The sequence below is a fragment of the Oncorhynchus masou genome, chromosome 2 (genome assembly GCF_036934945.1).
Source record: "Oncorhynchus masou masou isolate Uvic2021 chromosome 2, UVic_Omas_1.1, whole genome shotgun sequence".
NCBI classification, from domain to species: Eukaryota; Metazoa; Chordata; class Actinopteri; order Salmoniformes; family Salmonidae; genus Oncorhynchus; species Oncorhynchus masou.
The window spans coordinates 26082987-26105005 of record NC_088213.1 but is presented as its reverse complement, the minus strand read 5'-3'; the positions used below and the strand labels follow the sequence as shown (position 1 = coordinate 26105005).

General features: G+C 42.8%; 2 protein-coding genes across 3 annotated transcripts in view; both read left to right on the top strand.

Moving 5' to 3' along the window:
- The first annotated feature begins 3103 nt into the window (after positions 1-3103).
- Positions 3104-7078, top strand: LOC135557596 (cytochrome P450 1A1-like). Its single transcript, XM_064991014.1, has 7 exons — positions 3104-3213; positions 3693-4563; positions 4655-4781; positions 4898-4987; positions 5183-5306; positions 5479-5565; positions 5712-7078. Exons 2-7 carry the CDS (start codon positions 3724-3726, stop codon positions 6010-6012), a joined length of 1569 nt encoding a protein of 522 aa, XP_064847086.1. The 5' UTR covers positions 3104-3213; positions 3693-3723; the 3' UTR covers positions 6013-7078.
- Positions 7079-7512: 434 nt separating this feature from the next.
- LOC135557579 (enhancer of mRNA-decapping protein 3-like) overlaps positions 7513-22019 on the top strand; it is a 30338-nt gene continuing 15831 nt past the window's right edge. Inside the window, exons 1-4 of one of the 2 annotated variants that reach the window (XM_064990994.1) lie at positions 7513-7609; positions 8192-8366; positions 8614-8807; positions 16586-16948. In XM_064990994.1, the coding sequence (XP_064847066.1) occupies positions 8203-8366; positions 8614-8807; positions 16586-16948 (721 nt within the window). In that variant the 5' untranslated portion in view covers positions 7513-7609; positions 8192-8202. Of the gene's footprint in view, positions 7610-8191; positions 8367-8613; positions 8808-16585; positions 16949-22019 lie in introns of those variants that run through there. The other variant, XM_064991001.1, reaches the window with a different exon arrangement.

Genomic DNA, 22019 nt, shown 5'->3' with positions numbered 1-22019 from the left:
CACATTCATACACTGAAATCTGCACTTAAATGGCTTGAGACGTCGTCATGTTGAATTATGCTAATTATTTAAATTTAACAATAAAGTTAACCCATTGTGAATGATACAGTCCTATAGTTAACCCCCAAACCAAATGAATAACTGTCATGGCTGTTGAAAGGAGCGGACCAAGGTGCAGCATGGTGAGCGTACATGTTCTTTAATTAAGAAAAGACGCCGAACAGAACACTACACTACACTACACTACAAAACAAAACAAAACAAAACCGTGACGCTTAGTGCCATAAAGAAAGTCAACTTCCCACAAAGACAGGCGGAAAAAGGCTACATAAGTATGGTTCCCAATCAGAGAAAAGGATAGACAGCTGTCCCTGATTGAGAACCATACCCGGCCAAAACATAGAAATAGAAAATCATAGAAAAACAAAACATAGAATTCCCACCCCAACTCACGCCCTGACAATAACACATTAGGTCTTGGAAGTTGAAATACAGGCATACCGCAAGACAAAAAAATAGAGGCATATTGTCAAGTAGACAAAAGCCAATTAATATGAATCCATTTACATGATGAAAATTATGATATAGAGAACAACTTAAATAAAACAACAAAGAGATAAGCAAATGCTTAAAATATAGCCTAATTAACCATATCTGTCTTCAATAAAAACTTAATAAAACATCCATGCCTTTTCTATGGCCTATTCCTACACACCAATAGTAAACCATTTCAGCATGTTTATTTGTATATGGACAGGCCATTGTGGCCCGAATGATAGAGATATGCGTGCATAATAACGGGTTGGTTAAATGTCTAATTATGCGTGTGGATATTAAGTTAGGAATTTGTCGACTGAGATTTCTCAGCAACAAGTTATGTTTATCAATCAAAGCATATAGGCTAACAGCCAGGCTAATATGATGCTGTTTAACAGGAAAAGCTTATATGCATCCAAAATACGTTGTTGAAATAATATAATTTCATTCTGAGTCGATAGGCTCATTACCGCTGTTTCAGTTCATGGTCCAACTATGTTGGAAATCCCTCGTATTGCTGAGCAGAGTCGATATATATTCACTGTCAGTAGGCTATCTGGAATAGGATGTACATTTCTATAAGAAGAGAGACTGTAAGGGTAATCATGAACTCATTCACCCTTTCACCCCTGCAGTGCTGACAGAATACTCCCCCACCCCACACCCCAGCATCCTTAACCAAGGGCTGGGGGAGGCGAGGGCTTGGCCAAAACGCTCTCACGCAACTTGGCCAATCTTTAACTTGACTGCTAACAGGTACACGCACGCGATGGCATTTGACAGTTTTTATCACGACTTGTTTCAAAACAGACCCCGCTCAGAAGGGTGTGTTGTAGATGCTGAGGTCTAGAAGACTCTATTCTGGGTCTTAATACATATAACTTACATTTGAGTAAGTTCCAATTGGGATATTGATTAACACAACAGGGATCCGAAGTCAAACACTTTGGATAGCTTACACAAACAGACAAGACAATATAGTATCTTATCTCAATCGAATGTTTTATCCTCCATGACACACTTGATAGGTTGGCTACATTTGTTTCCTATAAGTTAATAAGACGCACACGTCTTCCCATTGTCCTTATATGCACCACCGTTATACTGTTGACAGGTTGGTTGAGTGAGATTTATCAAACTGTCAAAGATGAGTCTATTGATTAAAAGTACTTCGGGGCTGTAAGTTCTCGCTTGGGATAGGCTACACCTTTGCACGCTATCGAAATCTGTTGCAATGAGTAGGCCTAAAGGAAAGATTGCCAAAGGGTTTATGACTTAATAACCAATGCGTAACAGTTTCCTGTTAATTAATTTATGGAACAAGTATTCAAAGAAGAAAGGTTGATGTTTGCTAATAATAAAATATAAAAATGAATACCACTGGAAACAGACTAGACACTGATGGTAAATTTACTTTTGAAAATATTGTGGGCCCAAAGTGATTGACCTTGTGTCCTTAAATTAGTTGTGGAAGAGTTCATGTTCAATAGATCATTGAGAAGAAATATTTGGATCAGGCCCTAAAATACTGTCATTCTTATACAGTGTGCTTTATATAACTGTTTTCATGAATATGTTCCATATACTTTTAAGATAAATAGTTCATAACATGTTGATAAGGAGTGGATGAATTGCCTTTTTTCAATATGGCTTATTAGCCTACTGCCTACTATAGCCTGCAAAATTAAGCCCAATACCATAACATTCATGGTAATAAATTAATAATAAAATACATATAAATATTTAGGCCTAAACAAATAAATAAAACAAAAAATACAAATATAATTACCACATCTATAACATTATAAGTAAAATGTGTAGTATGATGAATAGGTATGATAGTGATTATAGGTCTACATCTACATGGTTGTGCTTATGATTATGATGATATATTATGATTAAAAGTTAGACTGATTGTATTATTGTATTGTTATTACACAATAACACATTTAACATGCTCTACTTCAATTGCAAATATAATCGGTGATCATTCCACAAATCAATGTATTCCTCTTACCTAACTGGCTTCTTCTGTATAGTCTGTTTTATAACACCCTCAACAGGCTAATGAACATCTGAAAAGAGACTCATCCAATCATTCTGATAAGAACCTAAAATCATATCTAAAAATGTAAAAAAAATCAAAATGTAAAAAAAGAACGTCGAATAGCCTACTGAGAATGACTTGTTCGAAAATTAAATATGCAGTCTATTATATTTCTCTACGGTTAGACATTCTAAAATATTTTTATAACAAACTATATGAAATTGTATGTATATATTTTTTCAATAGGGCCCATCACTGATATATCAGTGAAAGCATGCACTCTTAGAAAAAAACATCTTACTCCTTAGACGTTTCTTTTTATAATAAAGGCAAGCTTACATTGTATATACACTACTCATTGATGTTTCCGCTTGATATTTTATTACACCTCTCCTTCAGAGGAAGCCGCTGCTGCTGGCAAGCCAAGAGAGAGCGAGAGAGGTTACGTCACTCAGACATCAGCCAATGGAGCCGAGAAGCGCTCTATAAAAGAAGTTCCCATTCTTACTTTTAAGTACAGAGAAACGGAGTTATCGTATAGCAAGAGAAGAAGCTTTGTATAAATATAACCTCACCTGCAAACTTCTTCGATCTCCCTTCAAGTCGGCTCATTTGGCTCATAACGGAAGGTAATAAAAATGACTAATTCTGCATGTAATATATTTACATTTAATAAGGATCAAGGAAACATATGTTGGAATAGCAGGTGTCTTTTTGTTGTGAATGAAGTGTCGAAATAACATTTATTAATTCGTTTGCACATAATATTAGTAGGTTTTTTTTCAATATAGCATGCTCCAACACGCATTATATACTGTTAACTTGTACCGTTTATTCTTGAGTCTTCTTTTTCGTATAATCTATTTGAAAAAAATGTAAGTACGTGTAGGCAATATAACAGTTAAGGTCTTCATTTTTTTTTTTACACTATACAGCCTTTTATGTAGCCTATGTTTAATGGTACGAGTCTGGTAGAGTAAGGAGGTTTGCAAAAGCTGAAAGGTGTGAGTGCACCATGTGTAACATGGTTTCGAGCAATGTTTATTAATCAGCTGGAGTATCTTTCTCACTCACTATTAATCACTAAAACATCTGCCTCTCTTTACAGATTGTGCAGAAGCCACAAATAAAACATACAAATGGTTCTCATGATACTACCCATTATCGGCTCAGTCTCTGTGTCTGAGGGGCTGGTGGCCATGGTAACACTATGCCTGGTGTACATGATCATGAAGTACATGCACACAGAGATCCCAGAGGGACTGAAACGGCTCCCAGGACCAAAGCCCCTGCCCATCATCGGGAATGTGCTGGAGGTGCACAATAACCCTCACCTCAGCCTGACTGCCATGAGCGAGCGCTACGGCTCAGTCTTCCAGATCCAAATAGGGATGCGGCCTGTGGTTGTTCTGAGTGGCAATGAGACAGTCCGCCAGGCTCTTATCAAGCAAGGGGAAGACTTCGCCGGGAGGCCGGATCTATACAGCTTCAAATTCATCAACGACGGCAAGAGCTTGGCCTTTAGCACCGACAAGGCTGGGGTGTGGCGCGCCCGCCGCAAGCTAGCTATGAGCGCCCTCCGCTCTTTCGCCACCCTGGAGGGATCGACCCCAGAGTACTCCTGTGCCCTGGAGGAGCACGTCTGCAAGGAGGGAGAGTACCTGGTAAAACAGCTGACTTCCGTCATGGATGTCAGTGGCAGCTTTGACCCCTTCCGCCATATTGTTGTATCGGTGGCCAACGTCATCTGTGGAATGTGCTTCGGCCGGCGCTACAGCCATGATGACCAGGAGCTGTTGGGCTTGGTGAACATGAGTGATGAGTTTGGGCAGGTGGTGGGCAGCGGCAACCCTGCAGACTTCATTCCCATCCTTCGTTACCTACCAAACCGCACCATGAAGAAGTTTATGGATATCAATGACCGTTTCAACACCTTTGTGCAGAAGATTGTCAGTGAGCACTATGACAGCTATGACAAGGTAAATAATACATTGCATCATGTTTAAAAAAATGTTTGATCTATTGCTGTTTGTTGTTTGTGATATTGATTGTCCATGGTTCTGTTTTCAGGACAACATCCGTGACATCACTGACTCCCTCATTGACCACTGTGAGGACAGGAAACTAGATGAGAACGCCAACGTCCAGGTGTCTGATGAGAAGATTGTGGGCATTGTCAATGATCTGTTTGGGGCAGGTGAGTTGAGTTAAAATAACGCAACAGTTATGCTGAGTCAATCCATATCATTGAACATTTTTTTACATTTGTAGGATGTTTTAATTATGCAATGCGGCTTCTGTCTCCCTCTCAAGGTTTTGACACCATCAGCACAGCTCTGTCATGGGCTGTTGTGTACCTTGTGGCTTACCCAGAGATCCAGGAAAGACTGCATCAGGAACTGAGTAAGTTGAAACTTGCTAGTTTTAACAGATAGTTCTGTTCACTAAATGAAATGAGTCATTCACAGAGAGATCCTATAAATCAGTTCTACATGTAATTATATGGAGTCATGATTCAAAATATTGTGGCTTACTTACCTGTCACTACGCATCCCATTCTTTTTTGATAACCAATGTTCTCTACTGTCCTCCCAACAGAAGAAAAGGTGGGAATGAATCGCACTCCCCGTCTCTCAGACAAAATCAACTTACCTCTGCTGGAAGCCTTCATCCTGGAGATCTTCCGACACTCTTCCTTCCTGCCGTTCACCATCCCACACTGGTGAGTTGCACTTGCACCTGCTCAAACACAAATTTACATTATCAGCCAAACAGACATTTAGAATATCAGCCAAGCACACATTTGCAATGTTAGCCAAACAGACATTTACAATATCAGTTACACATTATAGACACATGGCATGGTCTGACTGGTATTGTCAATATTTTTTCAGCACAGTCAAGGATACATCGCTCAATGGCTACTTCATTCCCAAGAACACCTGTGTCTTCATCAACCAGTGGCAGGTCAACCATGACCCGTGAGTAGGATTTTCAAACGAAAACTTCTCAACTCCATTACTATGCAACTACTGTGCAACAACAGTGTTGTTACTGCAGTAATTACAGTGTTACTACACAGGTATAACATGAACCTAATGTAAAATGTTACCTTTGTGCTCTTCAGGGAGCTGTGGAAGGAGCCTTCTTCATTCAACCCTGACCGTTTCCTGAGTGCTGATGGCACAGAACTCAACAAGCTGGAGGGGGAGAAAGTGCTCGTATTCGGCATGGGCAAGCGCCGCTGCATCGGTGAGGCCATCGGACGCAACGAGGTCTACCTCTTCCTGGCCATCCTGCTCCAAAGGCTGCGCTTCCAGGAGAAACCTGGGCACCCGCTGGACATGACCCCAGAGTACGGCCTCACCATGAAGCACAAGCGCTGTCAGCTGAAGGCTAGCCTGCGGCCATGGGGGCAGGAGGAGTGAGGACCATGGTCACATTTATGATTCTCAACATCACTATAACTGATTTATAGTTAGCCCTACATACTTGATGGCATGAGCTGAGATCAGATATAAAAGCCAGAGGGTACATTTTCTCTCTAGGAAAGACTGGGCTTGACACCTCCCCTGATTCATAGGAGAATTAACAGTGAGGGAAAACTGAGTCAAATTGTAGACAATTTGAAATCGATAAAATTATAATCTGAAACACATTTTGTAGATGGATTCCAAACAAGTGTTGAATTGGATAAAGGACCTTCACAAACTCATAGAGGTGATTGGTTTCTATGACTAGCATACTACAGGCCCTACTAGAGTTTGTCAGGTGTTTCTTCAGGAGATATCAGGAGAGACTATAGCTGTTTAGCTGCCTTTTTGTCTACATCATTGTGTTTTACTTCTCCTCTTGCTTTGATCACAGCTCATATACTGTATCAGATCGCTTTAAAGAGGATGAATCTATAAAACATACACATAAACCCATGGTGGGGTGTTAAAGAGCATTGTTTTTTTGTTTTTAGTTCCATGTTTGGGTAGAATTTTTTGCTACATATTTTTTTGTGGCAAAAATGTTACAACCTACACGATAAAGTGCCTGTTCTCGTACTTTTGAGTTATTGTTCAGGTGGTCATAGATCACAGGCAGTTGAATGGATGTATCCTCCCATTTCTAAGCTAGATATTTTTTATTCCACTGAATAAATCAGTAAAACGTGGACACAACACACTGAAGCTATGTTTGTATGCCACCAACATGTGATTGATTGTTTGTGTACATATTTAAGCCTAGATGTATTTTGGAATGTCCTTTTTTGAAATGTGCCTAAAATGTGTATATATTGTGGTGACTTATTATGGTGGCTTTGTATGACTTTATCAGGATACTAAAATACGTATGTATTACTGACTGTGTTATAAATGTCAACATTTTACAATGTAACGAAGGACTCTTGTAAACTAAAGGCCAAACTGTACACACTATGCATTGTGTTGTTGATAGCTATCTAGGTAGCTACTGAAATAAAAGCTGAAAATGAAAGAAAATCAATTCACTTGTGCTCTTTTTTCTTGAGTGTGTTGGCCTATCTCATTGGCAACCCATGCAACAATTCACAAGCTAATATACACAGGCCAACCATTATGAGAGGACGTCGGTATTTGGCTGACCAAAGAGTAAATCTGTGACACTACTAGATAAGATAGGGTTGGATATCATCTCTTATCTGTGTACAAGACTTAGACTTTTACTATAAAAACAATCAGCACACAAACTGAGCACGTTTTATGAGTAAATAAGCTATAAACTTGCCATTGGTGCAATGATTTAAAACAACCTTTGTTGGCATTATAAATAATGCCTTAATTGTTTATAATAATTGCATTTACCTTAATACACCTTTGCAGCAACATGTGCCCTCATTGGTGCCCCCCTCCCGCATAAACAATCAATGAACGCTGGTGGGGAAAGCTAAGGAAGTGACGTTGTGAACAGGAAACAACACTGATTCTTCGAGTTCAGAAAGTTTTGTTAGCAAACTAGCAAATTCATCACAAAAAACTCATCATACACAAAAACAAGGTATACTCTTTTCAATTTTACCTGACAGCGTTTAATGAATAACAAAATGGTGGAGAGGATGGCTATATTAATAACCGACGTTAGCCATGATCTCTGATTTAGCTACGCTAACGTTATTTAGTTAACGTTACCGTTCACAGCAATTTGGCAGTAGCTACCTATTTAGTTAGTTAGCTAGGTAGCGTTAGCTTGCCATCTTCTCGAATGGAACAGCTAGCCAATTACGTTATTTGGTTAGTTAGCTAGATACCGATTTAACACTGATAGCTAACTAGGGTATTTGACAGCTACATTGCCAGTTTGTTTCCTACCTAGCTAGCTAGCTAACGATGTAATTGCCAGAGTAGGTAAGTGATGGGTGAGTAGCCAGTTTACGTTAGATAGCTAACGTTAGTAGTAATCTACAAAAGTCGGTTGTTACCCCCTGCTGTTAGCCCATTCTATAGCTAATGTAACTGGTATGGAACTCATATTTTAGACCTGTAACCATGTCCTTAGACTGTGTTCCACCATTAATGTCTCATTGGTCAGAAAGCTATAATGTATTTGTGAAGTTATTGTCTGTCTTCCATATATGCCTAGATCCAGAGAGAATGGCTGCAGACTGGCTGGGAAGTCTAGTGTCAATAAACTGTGGACCAACCCTGGGCATGTACCAGGGAGAAGTGTCATCTGTGGACCAGACCAGTCAGACCATCTCTCTCAGACAACCTTTCCACAATGGGGTCAGGTGCCCTGTCCCTGAGGTCACCTTCAGGTAAGGCTTTCACATGGTGAAGTACAGAAAGATTAGCCTGCGTCACAGATTTCAGGAAATAATTTGCGGTGACAATGACATAGGAGTTGGCATTTGGCAAGACGGCACAAACAGATCTGAGACTCAGGCTACAGACATACTAGTTACATTCTGTGCATTGATCTAGTTATTTCACAAAGACATAGGGGCCTACTTATTTGTTTTAAGCAATCTGCTGTTAACATGTCAATGTTTACATTCTGTGCAGTGCTATGGACATCAGAGAGCTCAAGTTCCTGGATATCCAAACACAAAGTGGTGTCAGCAGAGCCAGTGCTGGACAGGGGATCTTGTCTGATTCAGGCGTCATATCTTCAGGGCAGAGTGGTCAGAATAGCAGAGGTGGTTACCTTGCCAACAACACCCATTGCACCACCGCTCCTATTACCATTTTACGCAAAGGTGAGATGAGAGGACTAGTTTGGGAGTTTTATTTTTCAAACTTGTTGCAAGGCCCTGATGCAACATCTCCTCAGGTAACAACAATTGGGCTGGGGGACTTTTTATACACTGGTGGTGGAACACCACCTTCTATCAGCAGTTCTCCAGAAGCCACAAAGAGTGCTGTCTGACTGAGTGCATTTGAATAGGCCACAGGCTTTTTCAGTGTATTCTACAATGGCCACAGCCTTTCTTCTTATGTACAGTGCAATCAGAAAGTATTCAGACCCCTTGACTTTTTCCACATTTTGTTACGTTACAGCATTATAAAATGGATATAAAAGAATCTACACACAATACCACATAATGGCAACGCAAAAACAGGTTTTTAGAAATGTTTGCAAATGTATTAAATATCAGAAATACCTTATTTAAGTATTCAGACCCTTTGCAATGAGACTCAAAATTGAGCTTTGGTGCATCCTGTTTCCATAGACACCCCCGACAGGGATTGGGAGGCATGAATGAACAGAGTAAAGTACAGAGAGATCCTTGAAGAAAACCTGCTCCAGAGCACTCAGGACCTCAGACTGGGGTGAAGGTTCACCTTCCAACAGGACAACGACCCTAAGCACACAGCCAAGACAACGCTGGAGTGGCTTTGGGACAAGTCTCTGAATGTCCTTGAGTGGCCCAGCCAGAGCCTGGACTTGAACCCTATCAAACATCTCTGGAGAGACCTGAAAATAGCTGTGTAGCAACACTCCCCATCCAACCTGACAGAGCTTGAGAGGATCTGAAGAGAAGAATGGAAGAAACTCCCCAAATACAGGTGTGCCAAGCTTGTAGCGTCATACCTAAGAAGACTTGAGGCTGTAATCGCTGCCAAAGGTGCTTCAAAAAAGTACTGAGTAAAGGGTCTGAATACTTCTGTAAATGGTATATTTCTGTATGAAATAAACGTTCACGTGATGGGAGAAGGGCACAACGGCCACTGGCCGCAAAAGGCATGGATTTTTTTAGGGTGCATTACAGCCACAAAGTGGATGCCGCCGTGAAATTTGGGGCGCTGTCAAGTGCTTGTCAAATTGTGAATGAGAGACAAATGAAGTGTACAGCCTGCGAAAAAACAAAGGAGAGCTCATGCCTTTCAAGCAACTTTTTTTCAACTCATCATTAGTCGCATCGTGCAGCCTTACAATGTATTAAAAATCAAAAATCAAAACATATATAACACCTAAAGTTACATTAATAACTCTAAATTAAGCATATAGGAGGACCTATTTCTTTGTTAACCGCTCAACACAGAATAGCCGCATGTGCGCACTCCCTCAAATCATTTGGAGAAAATATTTATATTTTATTCAGCTATGTTCAATTGTATTCTTCATACTATAAAATAATGGCACAGAATTCTAAGCAAATCTTGTTGCTAAATGAACCAGTGTAGACAACAGCTATTTGGCATATCCAGATCAGGGCCTAACAAAAGGACAACTCAGAGTATGCGTTTCTGTTCTTCTGAAATAGACTACTTTTTCTTCATATCATGTTTCTTTAGACCTGTTTAAAATAAATAATAGATTTATTGTGAAGGTGTAGGCTATATTACATGGATTTATTAGACTTGTTCTAATATAGATGTTCCAAAGGTCTGCAGCAGTGGCTTGTAGGCTATGTGTGGAAGCCAGGAGATGCTAAATGTGTTTGTTAGTTAACGGTCAATTACCGTGAGACCAACCAGTTATTTGTTTGACAATCACCGGCTGATTAAATTTCGTGACCGCCACAGTCCTTCCTAGTAATGTAACAAAATGTGTAAAAAGTCAAGGGGTCTGAATACTTTCTGAATGCACTATATATTGCACCAGACTCTTACACCATTTATTTAACCTTTTTATTTAACCATCACACTCAATGACTACATACATTTTTATCTCTGCCTCTGTTGCTTATGTGTGCTAGATGTAGGGTAATACATTTGACCTGCACTATATTTAGCCACTTCATGTGTTTACTCATTGAATTTGGTGCCAACTGTAACAGTTAATCCCATTTAGAAAGTACACTCAACACATTATCACATTGGGAACGAGGCTATTTCTCAATTATGACATGTTTACATAAGACAGTTTAAGCACAGCCATGAACGTATTTCCCGCTATCTGGCTGTGATTATAGAGCAGAAAGTTCTCATTGTTGATATTTTTCTTTATTCAGTGACAGGAGGAAATGTGAAACTACAAGTATCAGTGTCACATGTAAATCCACTCCCTAATCTCTAGGATCTGCACAGTTTGTCAGCAGTCATTGAAGCCGAGCCAACCCATTGCTTCACCTGGCATTTTTTTCTCTTTTTGATTATAGTAACATTTATGCACTTGTCTTTTCTGAGAGACACCTAGGCTCTGTGGGTAGGAAGGGAAAGGTTACACTGTTTTACCTGACCGGCACATTCATACATTTAGAGCCTTTGTTTCTTTTGTTTGGTCCCTGCTCTGTAATTTCTGTTTATCAGACACAGAAATCCCTGCAGTGTTTTGGGCACAAATGTTTTAGTAAATGATTAACCTCGATGTACTATGAGAATACTTTTCTGTCATTTCTGCCAGGTAAAATAACCACAACCATAATCAAATCAAATTTTATTAACAATACAACAGGTGTAGGTAGACCTTACAGTGAAATGATTACTTATGAGCACTTAACCAACAATGCAGTTAAAAAAAATATGGATAAGAAATAAATTAACAAGTAATTAAAGAGCAGCAGTAAAATAACAATAGCGAGACCATATATAGGGGGGTACCGGTACAGAGTCAATGCGCAGGGGCACCGGTAAGTTGAGGTAATATGTACATGTAGGTAGATTTATTAAAGTGACTATGCATACATGATAACAGAGAGTAGCAACGGTGTGGGGGGGGGCAATGCAAATAATCTGGGTTGCCATTTGGTTAGATGTTCAGGAGTCTTATGGCTTGGGGGTAGAAGCTGTGGAGAAGCCTCTTAGACCTAAACTTGGCTCTTCGGTACCGCTTGCCGTGCGGTAGCAGAGAGAACAGTTTATGACTAGGGTGGCTGGAGTCTTTTTAGTGCCTTCCTTTGACACCGCCTGGTATAGAGGTCTTGGGTGGCAGGAAGCTTGGCCCCAGTGATGTACTAGGCCATTCGCACTACCCTCTGTAGTACCTTGCGGTCGGATGCCGAGCAGTTGCCATACCAGGCAGTGATGCGACCCGTCAGGATGCTCTCGAAGGTGCCGCTGTAGAATCTTTTGAGGATCTGAGGACCCATGCCAAATCTTTTTAGTCTCTTGATGGGAATAGGTTTTGTCGTGCCCTCTTTACGACTGTCTTGGTGTGCTTGGACCATGTATGTTTGTTGGTGATGTGGACGCCAAGGAACTTGAAGCTCTCAACCTGCTCCACTGCAGCCCCGTCGATGAGAATGGGGGTATGCTCGGTCCTCTTTTTCCTTTAGTCCACAATCATCTCCTTTGTCTTGATCACGTTGAGGGAGAGGGTGTTGTCCTGACACCACACGGCCAGGTCTCTGACCTCTTCCCCATAGGCTGTCTCTTTGGTGTTGTGTCATCTGCAAACTTAAAGATGGTGATGGAGTCGTGCTTGGCCGTACAGTCATGAGTGCAGGAGTGGACTGAGCATGCACCCCTGAAGGGCCCCTGTGTTGAGGATCAGCGTGGCGGATGTGTTGTTACCTACCCTTACCACCTGGGGACGGCCCATCAGGGAGTCTAGGATCCAGTTGCGGAGGGAGGTGTTTAGTCCCAGGGTCCTTAGCTTATTGGTGAGCTTTGAGGGCACTATGGTGTTGAACGCTGAGCTGTAGTCAATGAATAGCATTCTCACATAATGTTCAATTTGTCCGGGTGGGAAAGGGCAGTGTGAAGTGCAATTGAGATTGCATCATCTGTGGATCTTGGGGAACTATGGAAATTGGAGTGGATCTAGGGTTTCTGGGATAATGGTGTTGATATGAGGCATGACCGGCTTTTCAAAGCACTTCATGGCTACAGACGTGAGTACTACGGTTCGGTAGTCATTTAGTCAGGTTACCTTAGTGTTCCTGGGCACAGGCACTATCGTGGTCTGCTTAAAACATGTTGGTTTCACAGACTTGGACAGGGAGAGGTTGAAAATGTCATTGAAGACACTTGCCAGTTGGTCAGCACATGCTCACCGTACAAGTCCTGGTAATCCGTCTGGCCTTGCTGCTTTGTGAATGTTGACCTGTTTAGAGGTCTTACTCACATCGGCTGCGGAAGGCATGATCACAGTCTTCCGGAACAGCTGGTTCTCGCATGCATGTTTCAGTGTTATTTGCTTGGAAGCGAGCATAGAGGTGGTTTAGCTCGTCTGGTAGGCTTGTGTCACTGGACAGCTCTCGGCTGTGCTTCCCTTTTGTAGTCTGTAATGGTTTACAAGCCCTGCCACATCCGACGAGCGTCAGAGCCGGTGTAGTACGATTCAGTCTTAGTTCTGTAATGACGCTTTGCCTGTTTGATGGTTCGTCGGAGTGCATAGCGGGATTTCTTATAAGCTTTCGGGTTGGAGTCTGCTCCTTGAAAGCGGCAGCTCTAGCCTTTAGCTCAGTGGGGATGTTGCCTGTAATCCATGGCTTCTGGTTGGGGTATGTACTATGGTCACTGAGGGGACGATGTCATAGACGCACTTATTGATGAAGCCAATGACTGATGTGGTGTACTCCTCAATGCCATCGGAGGAATCCCGGAACATATTCCAGTCTGTGCTAGCAAAACAGTCCTGTAGCTTAGCATCTGCTTCATCTGACCACTTTCTTATTGATCTAGTCACTGGTTCTTCCTGCTTTAATTTTTTGCTTGTAAGCAGGAATCAGGAGGATAGAATTATGGTCAGATTTGCCAAATGGAGGGCGAGGGAGAGCTTTGTATGCGTCTCTGTGTGTGGAGTAAAGGTGGTCCAGAGTCCCCCCCCCTCCCCCCCTCTGGTTGCACATTTAACATGCTGATAGAAATTTGGTAAAACGGATTTAAGTTTCCCTGCATTAAAGTCCCCGGCTACTAGGATCGCCGCCTCTGGGTGAAAGTTTTCTTGTTTGCTTATGGCGGAATACAGCTCCTTCAATGCTGTCTTAGTGCCAGCCCCTGACTGTGGTGGTATGTAAACAGCTACGAAAAATACATATGAAAACCCTCTAGGTAGACAGTGTAGTCTACAGATTATCATGAGATACTCTACCTCAGGTGAGCAATAGCTCGAGACTTCCTTAGATATCGTGCACCAGCTGTTATTTACAAAAATACATAGTCCGCCGCTCCTTGTCTTACCAGATGCCACTGTTTTGTCCTGCCGGTAGAGTTTATAACCAGGCAGCTGTATGTGGAATGTTGAGTATAAGATATTACAGTTTTAAATATCCCGTTGGTAGTTTAATCTTCTGCGTTGGTCATCGATTTTATTCTTCAAAGATTGCATGTTTGCTAACAGAATGGAAGGAAGTGGGGGTTTATTCGATCACCTATGAATTCTCAGGAGGCAGCCCGCCCTCTAGCCACTTTGTCTCAGCCACCTCTTCACACAAATCACGGGTATCTGGGCTTGTTCCCGAGAAAGCAGAAAATCATTTGCATCGGGCTCCTCAGACTCGTTAAAGGAAAAAAAGGATTCTGGTGAGTAATCGCAGTCCTGATGTCCAGAAATAATTTTCGGTCACAAGAGATGGTAGCGGCAACATTATGTACAAAATAAGTGAAAAAACAAGTTATAAACTAACAAAAAAACACAATCGGTTGGGGGCACGTAAAACGTCAGCCTTCTTCTCCGTCTCCATTGTTACATAAAACAGCGACCATTTTAAAATGGCTACTTAATAGTTATCTGCTTAATCAGTCTAGTTTATTTCTGTCTGAACCGGTGTCCTTTCCTCTAGTCTATGGTTTCACTAGGTTACTGTTAACAAGCCTGTGCGTGGAAGCATCCTGGCACTGTTTGCAATGCTGTGACTTCCCCAGATTCCCATAGCGTGCAAAAGGCTTGTACCAAAGTTCCTCTTTACAATACGTGTGTGACTAAGATCAATAAACATTCCCCCCTCGCTGTGTCTGCTCCTAAAGAGGTTATGCAAGGCCTGGCTTACGTGCCCTTCTGTTCTCAGTCTCCTCACCCTCCCTCTCTCCTGCTCAGCACAGGACCCCCCCACAGGAAGCCATGTTGTGGCAGTGCGCTTGGAAGGGGCCAGGCCATATCAATTGTGGAAGCACTGTTTACCTTTAAAATAAAAAATCCAACCTCCAGATTCTTGGGCCAACAGCCAAGGGAGCTAATGCACAAATTGCATGAGCCTGAAGTTCTGAGTGGCAGGGGCTGGGCTGACCCTTTCACATCAATGCCATGCCCTAAACCAGCCCCTAAGCAAGGGGCCTTAGAAAGAAAGGGAGGTGGGGTTACGGACTACTTATTCAAGAACATGGGCTGTACAAATGATTTGTAAGTATCTGACAGTATTTATGGGAGATTTAGGATGGGAATGTAGGAATGAAATGAATTATGCATAGTCCTCTGCAAATCGAGTGGATTATCTTGGATCCAAATAGACCTTGATAAATTAAGAGGGTAATTGGGGGGAAAAAATAGCTTTAAAAAAAATGAAATCCATATCAACATGTTCCTATACATGCTATCAGTCCTTTGTTTTTCCTGTACCCCTGGTACATACCATTAAGTGTACAGTAAAGCTATTCCTTCCTGTTCTTGTTTGGACTGACACACACACACAGAGGGAGTTGTTGCAGGTGACTGACATGGTTTTCCTTCTGTCAGTCTTACCTTGCATGTGAACACATTTCCCTCCACACAACACAGCAACATGTTGTCAAGCCTCACACGCTGTCACAGCACGCTGTCATTCACTTTCAAGTTCATGTTTTGTTCAAATATCTCAGCTCTCCTTGAACCTAAGATTCTTACACCTCTCCACATTTTCACATCAATTCTATCAGACACTAGTACTAACTTGGTGTTCATTATTCTCTGCTTGACTTGGAGCATTGCCCAGTGCATTCAGGCATCTGATTCACTGAGATATACAATAGACCTGTAGGTAATTACACTCTGTGTGGTCTCATTGTAAAATGTTTGCCTATGTTGAAAAGCTAATGCACACATATGAACAGATATTTTTTTTTAAGCAGTCCTTCACTCCCCTCCATTGTCAAAAATACATTGATATAGTAGCAGGTCTCAGATCAGTCGGTGTGATCGGGTGACAATGCCATTGTGACAACAGTAGTGTGTACGTGACTTGACTGAGAGTCTTGGTGTGTATCTTGCGTGAGAGCCTAAAGTACCTAGCTGTCAGTGTGACACTTGCGTGCGGCTGTGCCTCTCTCTCTCTCTCTCTAGGTTAGCGTGAGACCTCATCACAGTTAGGGTTGAACACCCGGTTTTTCCAGTTATTTTTTTTCCAGTTGGTTCTTTTTGATTTGTTAGTGCGCCATGCATGTATCTAAACGTTGTGTGTTGGTAGAAAACTACTAGCCTGTATTATTAATGTGCTATTGATGTTGCTTGTTATATAACTGTAGCTCCTGATACAGCCATAGGATAAGATCAGTATTGAGGACACATTAGAGAGCAGACTGGAGGCCTGACAGAGATTAATGGACTCCAGTCTGAAATATTACCCTCTTAACTGGGATTAATGTGCACCATAATTTCTAGTCAGGCTATAGGCATATGTATTGTAAAAATAATTGAGTTAATCATCCTCCTAATGTCTTGATTCATATTCTTCAGGTCCTCCAGCATCATCTAGTAACCGAGGGCCAAACCAGGCCACGCCGAAGAAGAACGGAGTGAAGAACGGAGGAGGTGGAGGGCAGATGAGGCTCAGGGACGACGAGTGTTTTGGTGCTGACATGGACGAGGGTCTTGACACAGACTTTGACTTTGAGGCAAACCTGGCACTGTTCGACAAGGCAGCCGTGTTCTCGCAGATTGATGGCACAGATTACAATGGGGTACGTTCCCGTGGTACGCCCGGTGGCGAACGCGGGACACCCACACGTTACCGTCACGACGAGAACATCCTGGAGGTCAAACCAGTCGTCTACCGGCAGATTACGGTCCCACAACACGGGGGCAAAGAGTACTGCACTGGTAAGAGAGAGAAAACACAACACATTGGCTCCATTCACATTCACCATGGGAGAGAGAAAGAGCGCACCCTCCTCCATTCACATATATATCACACATCCACATCAAGAAACCTGCTGCCCTGAGGGTTAGACAGATAGAGCACTCTCCATTCACATCTGTCATCACACATTCACTTCCAGAGGCCTGTCTGCCAGTGCCCTTAGGCCCTGAGTGTCTCTCACCCCAGCCGCTGGATCTATTGAGGCTACAGTAGACCCATGGGTTTGGCTAAGCGAGCCAGACAAGTGGAGAGACAGGACATTGTGTACAGCTCTAAAATAGGCCTTAAACTAACATGCAAGAAGAAAAATGCCCCAGTAATTGGACGCAACCGTGAGGAATTACAACGGTGTCGGTATTCTCAGTGAAGCCCATCGGGCTGGAGATGTGATGGGGGAGAGATATAGGTTCCGGTCACAGCTTAGCCCGTGTGCAGCGTGCGGTGAAGAGGCTGAGCCTCTCCCTCTCTGTAATCACTGCTGGCTTCTCCCTAAGGAGTGACACACCCACCGTGCACACACACCTAATGAGCTAGTCTTCTCTGTCCATACAGATACTTTTCGTGTAGCTCAGAGATGGGAAAACCACTGTAGATTGGTGACCCATTCAACCAAAGAATCGGGATTTACCATTAAAAATATATATATTTTTGTCCCTCTGTAAAATTAAAAGAATTGATGACCGACACAAGTTCTACCCTCAGGATGTTTTCTGTTGCATTTGTGTCTTGCGGACCGGTGACAATGAGTGTCGTGTTTTGTTTGGAAACAGGTTGAATTCCCCCTCCATGTCAGTGACTTTAGACAGAAATAGTGTATGTTCTCAGAGTGACAGTGTGGGTCTAATGTAGGCCTACCTCTTGTGCTTCTGTGATGCAACACTGAAACTCTTTGCTGGATGTGGGTTTGACTGTCTCCTATAGGCCAGAAAGGGCCTCTCACTTCCGCAACGTGCTGGGCTGGCTGGGATCCTACTCTGGTTGCTCTTTTGATTGTGGCAGCAGGTGACTTTTGAGCTCACTGCCCCACCACACAGTCCCAGTCCATCTCTGGGAAGAGGAGCTGCTCTTCCACACCTCAACAACACTCTTTATAAGTGTGTTATATAATTGGTTTCATACAGGAGATAAGTGAATGGCACACTATGCTAGGCCCCTGGCCCGGATTCCAAGGTGTGACAAGAAGAGCAACACCTATCACTCTGGCTCTGCTGGACCAATCACTACGCTGTAAGGATAGGGGATCAGTACCAGTCAAATCTGGTTTCTGGTGTTGGCACAAAGTGATATAGGTCTTAGTGGAACACAAGCACACACACGCTCACACACACACTCACACACATGCTTGCGCTCTCATTAGGGAAAAGAGGATAGCGATGCCAATACCATCGCTATTAGTCATAGAATGCATTTTGTGCCCCCATGGAGATAGGAGTGTTTTGCTTCTATTACCAGCTGACTAAATACTCCCAGACGAAGACATTACACTGATACACCTCGCTGGATAGCTTAATCCACCACATGACTCACTACATGCATGTGAGCCCTAGCCTCAAATAGCCCACTACACTACAGTACATACTGTACCGACATACAGGTATGTGCAAAGTGCAGCAGTTCTTAGAAAGGGTTATGACGTTGGCACTTTTTTCTAAGAAGCCTAACATGGCCACCAGCCAACGTTATCATGGCGACAGCAGTGCGGTGACTATGAAGACAACAATGCGGGCCAGGCGGCCTTTAAAAGCCTTGCCCCTGGTGCTGAGAACTGGGAGCTGACTGGACGCTTTTCTCTTTTTACCGAACGGGCTAGGCAGGTCTGCTACCTCTGCCTCTTTCTGCCTGAATGCTGTCATGCTAAGCCCCATCCTCTGTACCTTGTAATTATCAGACCGCTCTGAGCTTTACATAAACAGCACCTCTCATAGTCACACACAGGTTACCACTCAAATGGCACCCTATTCCCTATATAGTGCTCTACTTTTGCTAAGGGCCCATAGGGAATAGGGTGCCATTTGGGATGCAACCACACTACATGTGGAACAAACCCTTACCCTACTCCAAGCTGTTCTCACCTGAATCCATTCCTATCCACTGTAAACATTTAAATCAACAACATGAGACAACAGAAAAGGGGTTAGGAAAACAAATGTTTGGCGTTAGGATAACATATTGTCTGTCTACACATAGACATGTATGTGGTGCATCATTGGCCTTATTATTCAGTTTTGGTGGAAAAGGCATAGGTCTACTCTCCTTTGCTAATTCCTATGCGTGTTAAACCACTCCTCATCAACACGTTGGCACCTTAATTGGGGCAGACGGCTACATGGTAATGGCTGGAAAGGAAAAAATGGAAAGGTATCAACAACATCAAACACATTCAGTTTGCTCCGTTCCAACCATTATTATGAACTTCCTTCCCTCAGCAGCTGCCACTGGAACACATGTACTCAAATCTCTTCACTGTAAACACACTAAAGCCACAGAACAAATCACTGCCCTGCAAACTACCTTTGAATTGGAGAGTGACAGGAGAGCGAGCTGAGGACGAGTATGTTGAACTATTGATTCCCCTGGTCTGGTGGCATGAGAGCAAATGGAACTTTATATTTAAATTTTTGTACCTTTTTCTCCCTAATTTCAATTTTGTCTCATCGCTACAGAACGCGATGAGCCAAGTAAAGCCCCCCGGCCAAACCCTCCCCTAACCCGGACTATGCTGGGCCAATTGTGTGCCGCCCTGTGGGACTCCCGGTTGTGACACAACCTGGGATGCAGTGCCTTAGACCGCTGCGCCACTCAGGAGGCCCTCAAATGGAACTTCCTAATCAATTGACCTGCATTAATCTTAGTTATGAGTGCCGAAGTTTTGGAGGGTCTGGAATGTTAGAGGCTCGCAGCCCCTTGGTACTGCAGCAGTAACAGGCCTGTAGTCTGGAGGAGCCTTGTGAAACCTCACTCCTTGTTCTCTCCCCTTCCTCTCTCAGCACCAGCCCTAATCACCCATGGCCTTCTTCCACCCTGCGTGTGTGTATTGATTTCAGCTTCAATGTTCTCGTTGTCATGCTTGAAGGATTGCTTCAAGGTCAGTTTATTTTACTGCGGCTGTGTGCTCCTGGCTACCCGGTTGAGCATTGCGTGTAGTGGAGTGTGAGAGAGAGAGTACACCGGATCGGGGTGGGGTGCTCTAGCAGGGGAATTCCTTACAAACACATCTAGCTGGCGGGATGGTCAAAAGGCAATTAGATCATAGTGCAACTCCCACCTCTCTCTCTCCCTCTCCTCAGTGGCAGGTTGCATAACAAGGAGCAGTTGACTTTGCTGTGTGCTTTTCTCTCACATGATTGTCCGAAGAACGCCGCAACAGTGTAGACTGGGTTTCTCCCACCCCACTGTAGTATATTACCTGTCTTTGGATTGGAACAGTGGGAGGGATGTGGAGATACGGAGAGGGAAGAGATAAGGTTAATTTCACCCAGGCACGACATCCGTCTATCTGCTGTTTGCAGGTGTGTGTTTGCATGTCACACTGCGTGTGTTCTGCCCTGAGTGATATGCCTGTGTGTTTCTGATAGCTGCATACGTGCCTGCATGCACATAATACATGAGGAGCGAAGCCACGCTGAGCACTCAATAGCCAGGCCAACGCTTACCTGCTTCACTATCAAAGGGATATTGAGCCGTGCAGCCCCTTTAGCCAGTCTTTGTTCCTCTCTAGACTAATGTGCCATGGGCTATAGGTAGAGATTAGCACAGGGCTCTTTAAAGGGCTCCGTGAGCAGCTACCAGAATAATGACATGGTTGTGGCAGTACCTAGGAACCATGTTCCCTGGGCTGGTCTTTCCTAGATATCCTCTACTGTTGTTGAGACACAGACCTGACCAGAGTAGTAGAGATAGAGATAGATATCTATATATATACACACACACACACACACACACAGACAGTGTATTCGGAAAGTATTCAACCCCCTTGACTTTTTCCACATTGTTACATTACAGCCTTATTCTAAAATTGATTAAATATTGTTTTCCTCAATCTACACACAATACACCACAATGACAAAGCAAAAACAGGTTTTTAGAAATGTTTACTAATTTACAAAAAAATTGAAATATTACATTTACATAAGTATTCAGACCCTTTATGCAGTACTTTGTTGAAGCACCTTTGGCAGCGATTACAGCGTTGAGTCTTCTAGTCTTCCTGACTAGTCTTCCTGACTAGTCTCCTGCTGCTGAAAAACATCTGCACAGCATGATGCTGCCACCACCATGCTTCACTGTTGGGATGATGCCAGGTTTCCTCCAGACGTAACGCTTCGCATTCAGGCCAAAGAGTTGTTGGTCATCGGATTGTTGGTCACCTCCCTGACCAAGGGCCTTCTCCCCCAATTGGTCAGTTTGGCCGGGTGGCCAGCTCTAGGAAGAGTCTTGGTTTTTCCAAACTTCTTCCATTTAAGAATGATGGAGGCCACTGTGTTCTTGGGGACCTTCAATGCTGCAGACATTTTTTGGTACCCTTCCCCAGATCTGTGCCTCGACACAATCCTGTCTCGGAGCTCTACAGACAATTCCTTTGACCTAATGGCTTGGTTTTTGCTCTGCATGCACTGTCAACTGTGGGACCTTATATAGACAGGTGTGTGCCTTTCCGAATCATGTCCAATCAATTGAATTTTCCGTAGGTGGACTCCAATCAAGTTGTAGAAACATCTCCAGGATGATCAATGGAAACAGGATGCACCTGTACCAATCAAAAGTTTACCTACTGATTCCAGGGTTTTTCTTTATTTTTACTATTTTCTACATTGTAGAATAATAGTGAAGACATCAAAACTATGAAATAACACACATGGAATCATGTAGTAACCAATAAAGTGTTAAACAAATCAAAATATATTTTATATTTAAGATTCTTCAAAGTAGCCACCTTTTACCTTGATGACAGCTTTGCACACTCTTGGCATTCTCTCAACCAGTTTCATGAGGTAGTCACCTGGAATGCATTTTTTATTTTAAAATTTAACC